The 12,592-nt window shown below is 38.0% G+C and overlaps 1 protein-coding gene across 7 annotated transcripts in view; it reads left to right on the top strand.

The window, feature by feature from the left end:
- Nucleotides 1–12,592, top strand: part of YAP1 (Yes1 associated transcriptional regulator) — an 81,878-nt gene that overhangs the window by 32,683 nt on the left and 36,603 nt on the right. For all 7 annotated transcript variants that reach the window (XM_015852261.3, XM_015852259.3, XM_015852260.3 and 4 more), the window contains exon 3: nt 10,588–10,703. In XM_015852261.3, coding sequence (XP_015707747.1) covers nt 10,588–10,703 — 116 coding nt within the window. The remainder of the gene's footprint in view (nt 1–10,587; nt 10,704–12,592) is intronic.

The following is a 12,592-nucleotide window of genomic DNA, read 5'->3' as shown; positions in this document are numbered from 1 at the left end:
CCCCAGCTGCCTGTAATGACTGAGTACTGGGATGGATGGGGATAAGGGATAGATTAAGACTATTCCAAAATTGGAATTAACTTATTCTAAGCTAAGGTGATAATTTTCATTATGTGGGATTTGTTGTCAATTTCAGCTCTGAATTTCAGTGGAAGTTGGAATCCATTATGTATAATGATTTGTTTTGCATCTGAGGATAGGACTGAGCAGTTACTAAATAGCAGCTGTCACATATAGTGAAGTACTTAAGTTTTGAAACAGATGTAATTGTAGCATATCTCTAAAAGAAACTCATTTTTAAGAACCATTTGTAATTCTACGTTATTGAGGTTACAATGTTAACTTCCTGAAATAAATTGAAATTGAAGGTCTCTTTTAAAAACTACCCTTAGAGGTTACGAGGGTGTTTGCTTTTTGCTTCTGGATAGAAAGAAAATTTGGAGTCATTTTTGTCTTGTTGATTTCACTGAGTTTCCCCTAGACTCATAACAATAAAATATATTATTATTTCAGGCATTTCAAATGGAAGACTTACACGTGATAGTTTCTGCAATGACATTTGAGTTCAAAATCAGTTTTACCTTTATTTATTTATTTAACAGTGTTTCTAAAATACTTCATAAACTAATGCTCTGTATGCACTTTTTGGATGGTGAAGGGAGCTCTAGAACCTGGAACTTGAAAATCCTCAGGCTGAAAATGTTTTAGGTTGTTTCTTAAGTAAGTAGAATAGCTTTAAATACTATGCACTTAATTGTTATAGCTACTATTTAGCTTACATAGTTTAAAATACCTTAATCTTTTCTTGTGCATTTGCTCTGTATTGTCCTTGCCAGCTCAGGTTGAATGGGTAAATAAAACTCACTTTTCAAAGCATAGCCTTTGGACACTATTTTGTATCTGGGTGCTGAGAAATCAGTTCCCTCTGATGCTTCTCGACCTGGGAAATCTGTCTCTGTGGGGGATGAAAAATAATAATCTGCTGATGAAAAATCAAGGTGCAGGATTGCCTGGAGATGGCTGAGCAGGCAGCTCCCACATACCCACTCAGGCAGCAACTTGCTGTTGGCAGATTTTTCTTTGTTTTACATGGTTATCTGCAAAGTCTTTAGGGACAAGAATCACTTGCCTCCTCCCTCAGTAGTGCTCAGTGTTTATCTGAATTGGAAGCGTAACAAGCTTTACCTGAGACGTGATTGTAGGAGTAAATTGGAAAGGGAAAAAAAAAAAGAAGTGGCGATGCAGGAAGTGGAAGTGGAAAAAAGCAAAGGGAAGAAAAGAACATCAACATAATTAGAAGAAAAACCTAAATATAAAAAAGCATGGGATGAATAGAGATGCCAAATCAGAAGCATGAAGAAGGGAAATAGGGGAATAATGGTGTATTTAGTTTGGGTTGTTTTGGTTTTTTTTCTCCCAATCTCAGATGAGAAAATGCTAATCCATCCATATGACTACTGATATGCCGGTAACTGGGAACATCTAAGCAGGTCTTGCACTGTGAGATGACTGTTCTGAAGCATGTGTTTAAGAATAGATTTCAGTATTAATTTTAATTGCAAGAAAAACAGGTTCTCTGCTGTTTTTTCAGCAAAAGCTGTGTGTTTGTTTCTATTAGGCCCTACCTAGCAGTTCCTTGGTCAGCCCATCCTGGCAGGGCCATCTGGGAGCAATCACTGCCAGAACACTCCAGCAAACAGTTTGAGCTGCTCTTTGAGACTTCCTACTTTGAGCAATAAGGAAATAAGCTGAAGAATCTTGTAATATTTTGTTTTCCTTGGTGGTGGTTCGCCTCAAGGTTATTCAGCAGGATTGCTCGGAACCCCCTTTAGATACGAAGGCAGCTGGCTATTAGCAGCTTTTATTGCAGCATGCTTAGGCAAGCATCTCTGACTTGAAAACCTTCAGGCAACCAAAACCAGGGGGTGTAGAAAGGGGCGTAAGGTTGTTTGGCTCCTAATCTTGCAAAGATGCATTTGATTTCCCTGTTGCTTTCTTTTGCCTCTATTTAAGAGCTAAGTAGGGTGAGAAATTAGGTGGGGACTCAGAGATGAAAGGACTAGAAGATGATAAGGGCTTCTATGGCCCATCACTTCTGAAAATTACCTGTCCTGCCTTTTAATAATGTGAAAGTTAGTGTTTGTGTATTTTGTCTTTATTGTTACGGAAGACAAAATGGTTGCGTCTGAAGGTCTTCTTTTCCCTCCCTAAGTAAAGGCATAGGAGGGCAACTGTAAAGTAAAATCAAATCCATTAATTTCACTTGAAATAGAGGTAGACACAGCTCTTTCTTTAGATTTGCTCTCCTTATTGATAACTTGGTCACTTTTATTTGAAATTAAGGAGCGAAAGAAACATGAATTTTGATGCTTAAAATCAAACCTGGTGATATCAACTGTAATCGTAGAATTTAGTCCTCTATGGAGTTTGGAAAAGGACTGAGCTTGTACAAGGAATGTAAAAGCTAGGACTTCTCTTTTTATAGACACTGCAGTACTGCTGTTTCTTCTAGTTTTCAGAGTAGTGGAAAGAGCCCTGGAAATTAAAATGTCCTCATTCCTTTCTTCTCAAACTCAGAAAACAATAATATTTTATTTGGGGGATCCACAGAGGAATCCAAGAATCATAGTTCCTTTTCAGAACACTAAATCCTTAGCGTGTCTTATTGAGAATTGTCTTTGTGGACGCCAGTGCTAGGAAAGGCTGCCCTGCATAATTTTCAGCATTTTGTGTATTTTCAGCTCTGTTTCATATACCAGTGTCCATGGCTTTATGGGATATGCTTTCAGGACTTCATGTTAGTTCTTATCATCCAACATGTTGGACCTGCTTTAGGAAGGAGTTCAAGAGGGATCTGTCCAAGAACCTGCCTGACTCTCACAAGTTTGTGCAAAATCTGTTTGTCCACCAATTAAGACTTCTGACAGAGACGTTTAAGACATTTAGGTTGCCTTACTGCTTTGCAGTAATCTAGGGTTCAAACTCTTCATTTGTGCATTGAATTTCTGTTTCCTGGGGCTATTTAGGGCATTAGTGGGGTGACAACTATCTGACAGAGGTCTATTTGATGTTTTGAGTTGATAGCCTCTTTCTACTTGGTTATCATAGAATCAAGGTGGGAAAGGATCATCAAGTCCAGCTGTGAACCCACCACCACCATTCCCACTAAACTGTGTCTCTGTACAACATATCTGTTCATTTCTTGAGCACCTCCAGGGATGGTGATTCCACCCCTTCCCTGGGAGCCCTGTCCCAGTGCCTCACTGCTCTTTCTAAGAAGAAATTTTTCCTGAAACCAAGCCAGAACCTCCCCTGGCACAACCCGAGGCCATCACCTCTTGTCCTATCAGTGGCTATGTAACTGTCAACAGGATTTTGGTGTCCCCCATTCTTATAATATATTTTGCTTTTGTTCTTTTCAAAGTCATTGAAATCACGGCTGTGGCACAACACCATTGCATACTTAATGATTGCCTGCATTTTAGTATGTGCTTTTGCAAGCTGAAAGAAGGATAGAGCTGTCTGTATCATCATGGAACCAAGTGTGCTCTGTCATCATGTGCCTGTGCTGTGGCTGAGTGAGGACATCGCCAGTAGCCTGAATAGAGTAGTGCAATGCAAGCTTTGTTTAGTTAACATATGTGGATCTGACAAGGAAAATTCAGAGTGTTCCCAAATTATGTATTACAACAATAGTCTGAAATTGAGTTTCTGTTTCTTTGAAGCAGTTAGGCCGTGGTTGGAGGCAGTGCTGTTATTGAGACAAGCTGTGTAATGAATCTTAGTTTCATTCTGCCGGTTTTGGGAGGAGGTCATATTAAGATGCTATGAATTTTACTGTGTGCTCCATATTAATTTATAGTAGTCCTGGCACCCAGGGAAACCTTGCAAATCAAAGGGAGGGGATAACTAGAAATAGTGCTTCCCAAAGCAATAGGTGAGATATCAAGTCTGCAGATCAGATGTTCACTGCTGTGAACAAGAGTTTTTCCATTTGTTTGTTTAATTATTTATTCAAGCAGACAATTGGAAAGTTCTTAAAAAAACCTTAGGCCACTTTAAGTGCATCTTCTTGTCTAACTGGTTCAAATTTAGGACACTGTTTGTGGAGTACTGAACAGGAGATGGAGATAATTGCTAACAACAAAGCTGTCTCATTTATCCTTGAGGCTTTTTTCTTCACTGTTGCTGCTTGGAACTGAAATTTGTCATCTCAGTGTTTTAATTCTAGGTAAGGTATAAATCTGTGGCTTTGTTAAACCATTTGCGACGAACCATACTTCACTTTTAAGTCAGCAATCCCTGGGAAATTGACCGGTGGAGCTGAAGGCTATTTCATGTTTTAATCTTTCAATTTCTTGAAGTACTACTTGTGGGGTAGGAAAGAGGGTGCACAAAGAATGTCACAACTTCTACCTTGAGGCAAAGCTGAATCCATTTAATTCTGCTTAATAGTATCCTAGGAGCACTGTATTAGTCATAACCCAGAAAGCTCTGCATCCTACATTCCCGATTTAGAGAGTGCTGATAAAAGCTTTTCATACTGAGGCTGTTTAAACTTTTTCTGTTATCCCATTTCTAAACCTAACTTAGGTCCAACTTCTCTTTTAGGAATTTACATTCAGCTCTGTTCTTGAATTAGTAAATACTGTCACTTCCACAACTCTGCAGTCACTCTGCTACTGTTTTGATTATAAAATAACTATAAAATAACTCATTGATGCCATTTACAAGGAGTACCTCACTCTGGTTCATCTAATTTTTGAAGTTCTTAAGTGAGGGGAAAGAAAGGGAAAATGTTCCAGATGATTCTGCATTATGTAGATTGAGGAAACCACTTTGTTAAGGAGACAAAGGAAAAAATATCAAAGAATAACATAAATTAGAGTTGATAGGTGACATTCTTGTTGGTGGAGCAGTTCACGTTTGGGAATTGATGACAAACAGCAATTTCACACCAGCTTTAGAAAATAATTAGGTTTAGTTTTGTGTGTGCACTTGCTGAAGTCACTCAGACTTCCCAATTCACTCCTGATATAATATAAAAAGACAATGCCGAGCTCAGAGTTTTGGTGGGGCTGTCGCAGTGTGCTCAGTGCTGTGTGCCTGGGTTTTTATTTTGTTTTTAATAAAAACAAGATTTCCAGTCAACTCTTAAAATCATCCCAAAACTCTGAGCACTGAAGTCCAAACTAGTCATTATAACTTTACTAGAGACTGGAAATAATTTTCTCATGCAGGCACAGAATGTAAGGCTGTCTGCGTTTTGAAGCATATGGCAATAGAAACAATAGTGATGTTTTTATATTGAACAACAGCTTGCCTTTCTGAATATCCTTCCTGTGAGCAACCTTTCTTGTGAAAGGACAGGTCTCCCTGAAGTATCCCTGTGAATGATAGCAGACATGCTAATAAGGGCAAAAAAAAGAGTAGGAGAAGAATCATGGCTTTGTTATGACTGAGAATTGTGTTAAATGAACAGAGTTCTCAACATACCTTGAGAAGTGTATGTTGAGCAGCAGGGGCTTTAATTGCAATAATACAGAATATCAAAATTCTTAAGTAGTATTTATAGTTAATGACTAACTGTATGGTTATCTGTAATTCTTGGATTGGAATAGATGTGTAGTTCCTGATGAACGAAGCCTTTAAATGAAGGATTGAAGTAAATTTTTGAGCATTCTTTTTGTGTTAGTTCATTTCTGATGTGGCTCTCAATATGTCTTATTAGTGAAGTGACTGGAGAACAAATGGGAAGGTGCGTCACACCCAGAGCAAAGCAGATCAGTTCTCCATTTTTAGGAATGGTTTTATTTTATCAATGTGTTAACACCTGAAGATGGTTTTCAATGAGAAGTAGCATATATATGTTTTGTTTTAGGATCTATTTCTTTTCCTATACAATTTAAAAGCAAATAAAAAAAACACAAAACTTCAAAATCTGGTTAGAAATTGAATCTGTCAAATCTTCCAGCATGTGATGGTGTCTAATGCCACAAAAGGATTTCAGTCTTTTAGAAATTCCAGTTCTTAGTGACTGCAGAAATGTTCTTTGCATTCATGAAATGAGAACATTTTATTAAAAGCTGTTTATGTCAAGAAGTAAATAATTTGTACGGCTTTGGAAATTAGTAGGAGGTGGTGGTAGCGGATTTGTCTTCCTTGTAAGCTGTAGCACTTCAGAAGTGCTTCTAGGTGAAGGCTGAGAGCGTTTCATAGATGATTTGCTCTTCTTTACACCAGGACTGACATAAATGGATGTTGTGCTGAGGGACATGGTTTAGTGGGAGCTACTGGTAATAGGTGAACGGTTGGACTGAATGATTTTTTAGGTCTTTTCCCACCTTGGTGATTCTATGATTCTATGAAATTTGCTAACAAATATTGAGCATGTTCTGGGTGTTTCGGCTTTGCTATTCTAAGGGCTGTTAACTGTAGGTTTATGGTATACTGTAAGTTGATTTGATCAGCTCTTGCGACAGGACTTGACAAGGATTTGCTTCACCAAAACATCAATGAACAATTAGAGATAGGTATCAAGATACTGAATTTTTGACTTTATTCAATGAAGTAAAATGCCTTGCATTCCTTGATTATACTAGAGATTGGTTTTAATTCTGAGATGTTTTACCTGGTCTATTTTTGCACATAATTCAGAGCTGTGATTTTACTTCATGAATAGGATTAATTTTGATGGTGCTGCTTAATGGCTGGGTCATGGATTTCACTGGATTTGATATGTCTAATATATAAAGTGTTTTTTGCAGTTGACAGTGATACTTTAACAAAATGGTACAAAAAGGTGATGGTACTAAATGTAAGGATGGGGGCAGTGGGCATGCAGTGAAGCTGCCATGGAAAAAATCTGTTTGGTGCAGGAAGAGATAACATAGCGGTGGTATCAGAGTTCTTTTAGGCCTTTTCTGTGCTGCTATTCAAAACAGAGGGAAAGATCTTTACCTGCAGAGAATGTTCTGCTTCTTTACTTGGTTACAGAAAGTCACCATGGTGCATGTGCTGCACCAAAATATGGGCATATATTCCTTACTGTAGGCTTAGATTTACTTAAATATTTGACCCATGTAAGTGAGCATCTGTCTGCTTTGTATTCCTTCAGTTGGTCAGCACGATTCGGAACTTGTGGAGAAGAACTGATATGCTGTGATGTGTTAGAGGTATTTTTCACCAAATAGCATTCAGAAACTCAGGTTATGGTGTAGAGAGGTGGGGTATGTGGGAGAGGACTATGGTTTGGAGGCAGCTGAAGAGATGGTTTTATGAATGAAGATGGTAGGGAAACGCATATGTAGGTCAGGAAGCAGAAAACTGAGTGGGATGGGACAACACTGCCTTAGTGAGCCAGCCTAGGGGTTGCTGTGATTTTAATATAATCGACTTGATTACTTTGAGGCCTTTCTTTTGTGGTTCTTTTCTAAGAACAGTACTGGTTGGAGTGCTGTTGGCTGACTGTTCTTGAGGGATATTCAGCTGGGCCAAAGCTGGAAGCTGCTGCTGTCTGAACTAGCCGACCACATACCAACGCCATCTGAGCATTACTTTGCCTTGTATAATTAAGGAGCTGATAATGCTGTCCCTGTGCTCTAATTGGCAGTACTTTTAAATTGCTTCTTCCTTTGTCTATCCCTTACTCAGTTATGTTTGAAGAAGCTGGTGACTGCTGCTTCCATGTGTTCCTGTAGGCAGCTGTAAAAATGGTTTTGTAATACAGCATGTTTTTTCCCTCTTTTTTATACTCCATACTTAAAGAGTGTATAGAAACAAAGACTATAAAATATGTACCATAGGTATTTGTTTTATAAGTGTGTAGCATTACAAATATTTTTATAGGAGTCAAATGGAAATAAAAAACTGTGTAATCATGTGGTGGTTTCCCAGTTTCCGCTGTTCCCAGAACCGAGCTGAGCAAATAGAACAAATTTGAAGTAGAAAGGAGAGGTGGGATGTGCTGGTACTGTAACTTAAACATGCCACCTGTAAAGCATTACCTGTGTGGTGTATTTATGTCTGTATTATCTTTCCCTGCTTCCACTGTCTTGTAGAATTGACTCTCAGAGAAATGAAAGCTACTTTTTAATATTAAGATCTGGTGTATATATATGGCAGTCTCTACTATGTTTTTCCTTGTTCTGTAAATAAATAAGGTAAAAAGAGAATAAGGAAGCCTTGCTGCATGTGGCCTGCTTCTTCATGCTTAATGTTGGAAAACATATGGAAGCAAAGGCACAGTATGCCTAGTAGTACCTGTACTGAATGTGTGCCGTGGAAACTAATGTGATAGTGACACCATTTTGTTTGAACCTATTGTAACAGGGTGGCTTCGTGTATACAACCAGTACTGGCCACAGGCAAAGTAAGGCTTTGTTTACTGTTACATTCTTGTAGGAAGAGCCTTCCTTCCTATTTTGTGTCCCTCTTGGAATATGTCTATAACTCTTTTGGGCTGAAATTTTATGCATTTTTAAAGAAGGTAGAATGAAAGGAAAAAAGAAAAAGCTTAAGATAAAACTTCTTAGTCCAAGTAACTTTGCGACACCTTCTAGTTTCTATTCAGGAGACTTCTGTTGCAGTGTGATAAATAATTGCTTGGAGGTAGTTGGGTGACTATGAGCCATTTTATGATCCTTCGGAATTGTACTTTCTTCATTTCAATCAAGTGAAAATGCCTAATACTCACACAACTTAGTATTTGGTGTTTAAAAACAAACAAAAAAGCAGTATTTTTGAGTATCAAAGAACATGTTAAAAACTCCTCTTGCTAAATTGATGGAGTGCATTTTTATTATTTGGAGTTAAAGGGTTCCTTAGTAGTTTCTAGTCACAGTAGCTAATTGCTTAGAGCAGGGAGAAGATAATGTTCTGTTTTGTATGATGAGGCCTTAACATATGACTTGAGCTCTGGGATGCTGTGGTCATGCAAACACACAAAGTTCGGGATTCACCACCTCTAATGTCTGTGTATTTAACCCAGTTACCTTATGCTTCCTTTGCAATGCAGAAAATAGGTGTGATTCACCTCCTTAAATTTCTCAAATGAATTACATCTTAACAGTGCTCTCATATGTTCCATTCTCATTAGTGGAGAGCAAGGTGACAAGGCCAGGTGTTGGTGTCCACATCAGTGTAGGTGTTGAGGTGACCAAATATGAATTAGCATGTCTAATTACAACGCCATCTCCTAAACCTGAATATACCTGAAAGCTGTATCAGCTGTGAGCTGGGAAGAGTTTCTGCACAATTACTGTTTAAATTCCAACATAAAGATGGAAAATGCACGGCCTAATTGATGGTTCTGTACAAATAGTGATGCACGAACATAAGTACAAAATGATGCAGAACATTGGTACAAATCAGGAGTGTGAGCTGGAGTACTGAGGCCTGAACTTGGATCACAGTGCCATCCGCAGAGCAACTTTAAGTGTAGTACTTTCATTGAAGAAATTGAAAATGGGCATTCTGTGCAATTTAGAAAGAAGTAACTTTAAGAATACTTAGTATAAGGAAAGAGTGGTACCAAGTTAGTGATACGTTGGATTCTAATTGTTAATCAAACTATTATAGTACGAGTTTGAATTGATACCGTCAAAGTTTACTGTGTATTAGTGGTTTTATTTTTGTCTGTGTGAACTTTTCAGAGCAATCTTAATTAATGGCATCAAGATACTATGATGCTTGTTCGTGAATAGCATGCATTTGTTATTCTTTAGATTAGCAAAGCATGCTAATCACATACTCAGAAGATGAAGTAATCATTCATTATATTTGTGTTTTCATTGACTTAAATAGTTTTGTGAATTACAGGGAAGGTATTTTCCAGGGTTTTGTTTTTTCTTTTTAAACAGATAAATCAGAACTCCCAAAGTTTTGCCATTATCATCTAGAGAGGGCTCATTGAGTTACTTGACAATCCAACTGTCCTCGTCTTTTAATATGAAGTAGAAAGGCAGCTGAACATCAGTTGGTTTTGTCTTTATTACTTCTCTACTGCAACTGGTTACTTAAGTTACCACAGATGTCCCATTCTCGGGGATGGGGGCAGTACTCCATCAGATAACCTGAGAATGTGGGCTATGCACTGAAAGTTGGGGAAGACTGATGATTACTCACCAGCCTGTTCATTACAGCTCCCTAGGCACACTGAGCGTGAACTTGTCATGCCAAACTACTTGACTGTGCTTGAGATTCCAGGCATAACTGGCTGGGTTTGAAAGACACTCAGGTTGCATTTAAAACTGACAAGTAACTGATCAGCAAGAAAAGGAAGAGAATGTTTAATTCATGGATATGTTATGGTACAACAGTCTAGATTCCAATACTCATAAGGAGCTGTATCTTGCCATTGCTGTAGCTCTAATCACTACAGATCTTTGATGGGAAAATGATGGTGACTGGAGTAAAGGCTTTGAGAATATGAGGTATGGTAATGCTTGGACAGAATCCAAAAAGTTCTTGTTTGGTTTTGAATGTGGCTCTTGTTGGCAGGCTTAACCTTTCGTTGTTAAACTTTCTGTGCTAGCAGGTCATTATTGTGAACGCATGACTGTCCTAACTCTTGCTTTGTTTCCGTAGTCATATTGATCAAACAACAACATGGCAAGATCCCAGGAAGGCCATGCTTTCCCAGATGAACGTTACAGCTCCCACCAGTCCTCCCGTGCAACAGAACTTAATGAACTCAGCATCAGGTAAGCAAAAACTGTTTTTGTGGAGAAGGTCATGCAAATGAAGATACTGCTATTTTCATCAGGAAGATGTTGGGGGGGGGGGGGGGGGGGGGGGGGGGAGGTGTTGAAATCTCACAGTTGTCTGTTTATTTTTTAACTTTAAATTTGTAAAGACTGATGCATGAAGCAAGGAACTGATACTTGAGGTAAGAGAACGTTTGAGGTTTGTCAGCAAAAAGCATGCTGTAAGTTTTGGGTCTGTGTTTTTTTCTTTCAAATGGATGGCTCAAACATTTGAAGAAACACAATTCCTGCCTCTGTTTCTTCTGACTGAAAATGCTGTTAAACTGATTAAAAGGATTTTCATTAAATTATTGCCATTTTGCTATAAAGCTGGAGCTTCTGCAATGTTTCTTTTGTTTTGTTTTGCCTTCTCTTGCTCACTTACTGTGCTAAGTGTGTTGTCATTCATTTATAATTCCCACATTGGTTATGGACATCTTCACTTAACAAATAAAGCGAACACTTGGAAAGTCTTGTTTAGAAGTAGAGACATTTTTTTCTTCTTTTTCCAATCACTTCCAAAACAATGTACTGTGATTATTATTCTTTCAGCTGAGGAAATCAGACATATTATCTTGGAACATAGAATAGTTTTTCAGCTAATCTGAGGGAGTTTGTTACTAGACAGTAGTAAATTATGCTTGTTCTTACTGTAAAACCTGCTACACGTTTACATAGCTTTGGTGTCCTGGTGGTGCAGAGAGCAAGCAGATAAACTTGGTCCCATGCTATTTTTACTGCTGCACTTTTCTCTATGCTTTGTCCCTGTCTTGTCACTGAGGTTGACATTTTGTTCATTTTTTTTCCAGTCTGATTTTGTCATGTGTATGTCTGCTTTTCTTGTATTTCACAAAAGTTATCCTCTGGCGCTGCTTTTTGTTGTCCGTTTAGAAAGCTTTGTTTCATGCTGCAATTCATACACAGTAGACAATACCAAAAGATTAACAGGCATGACCGAACTGTGCTGTTCATGACTGAGTGTTAGATGGAAGCTGATCAAACTTTTTGCTGCCTGGGCCAGGAGGTTGGATTATCCTGGAACAAATGAAAGAGTTCTGTTCAGGGTCAGAAAGTCACAATTCGGAACAATTAAGCTCTCAGTGTCTAATGTGAAAACGCAATCTCTGATTAGTGTTCTTTTCTGTAAATATATGCCAAGAAACCTGTAGTAGAAGAGAATGATATGTTTCTGTAGGGACGCTTCACAAGGATAGAGAATAGGAGGAAGGAAACAACTCCCCTGGCCTGTCTTGCCTTTTGTTCATCTTATTTATACATAAACTAGATACTAGTCTATTTAAATATGCTAGTCTATTACTGGCATAAATTCTGTGTTTTAAGATGACTCCTCAAACCTTCCATTGTATTATATATAGTATTAACAGAAAAACAGTGTGATAGTGAGGTAGGATGTGCTGTGTATACTTATTTTAAAAAAAATGAAGATCCTTAGCATAAAAAAGTAAACAAAATTGTTTGTTTTAAGGGGGGAGAATCTTTGAAAAATAAGTTTAGTAGTCAGTAATGAAGCGCTATACTAAAAAGAAAATCAAGACATTAAACGTAATTGATTGATGCAAGTGTGTGAGCAAGTGAAACTTCTGTATATCATTACGCTAGCAATGTGATTCCATGGGTACTTGCTTTGTTAAGCTGAGGTAATGTTACTTGGAATTGGCTCTTGGAGGGGCACCCACTAATGCTTAACTTGATTGTGTTTAACAAGTGTTCTGAATTAAATAATATTGAACTTGTATTTATTGTATGATTCCATTTCTGATACCTTATTTGGTAAATCTTCATGTACAGTCTTTAACTGTATATTTGTTTCTACTACAGCTGCTTAT

The sequence above is a fragment of the Coturnix japonica genome, chromosome 1 (assembly GCF_054131305.1).
Source record: "Coturnix japonica strain WE chromosome 1, WE-NBRP24, whole genome shotgun sequence".
In the NCBI taxonomy this organism is placed as follows: domain Eukaryota; kingdom Metazoa; phylum Chordata; class Aves; order Galliformes; family Phasianidae; genus Coturnix; species Coturnix japonica.
This window is presented reverse-complemented; position numbering and strand designations above follow the sequence as displayed.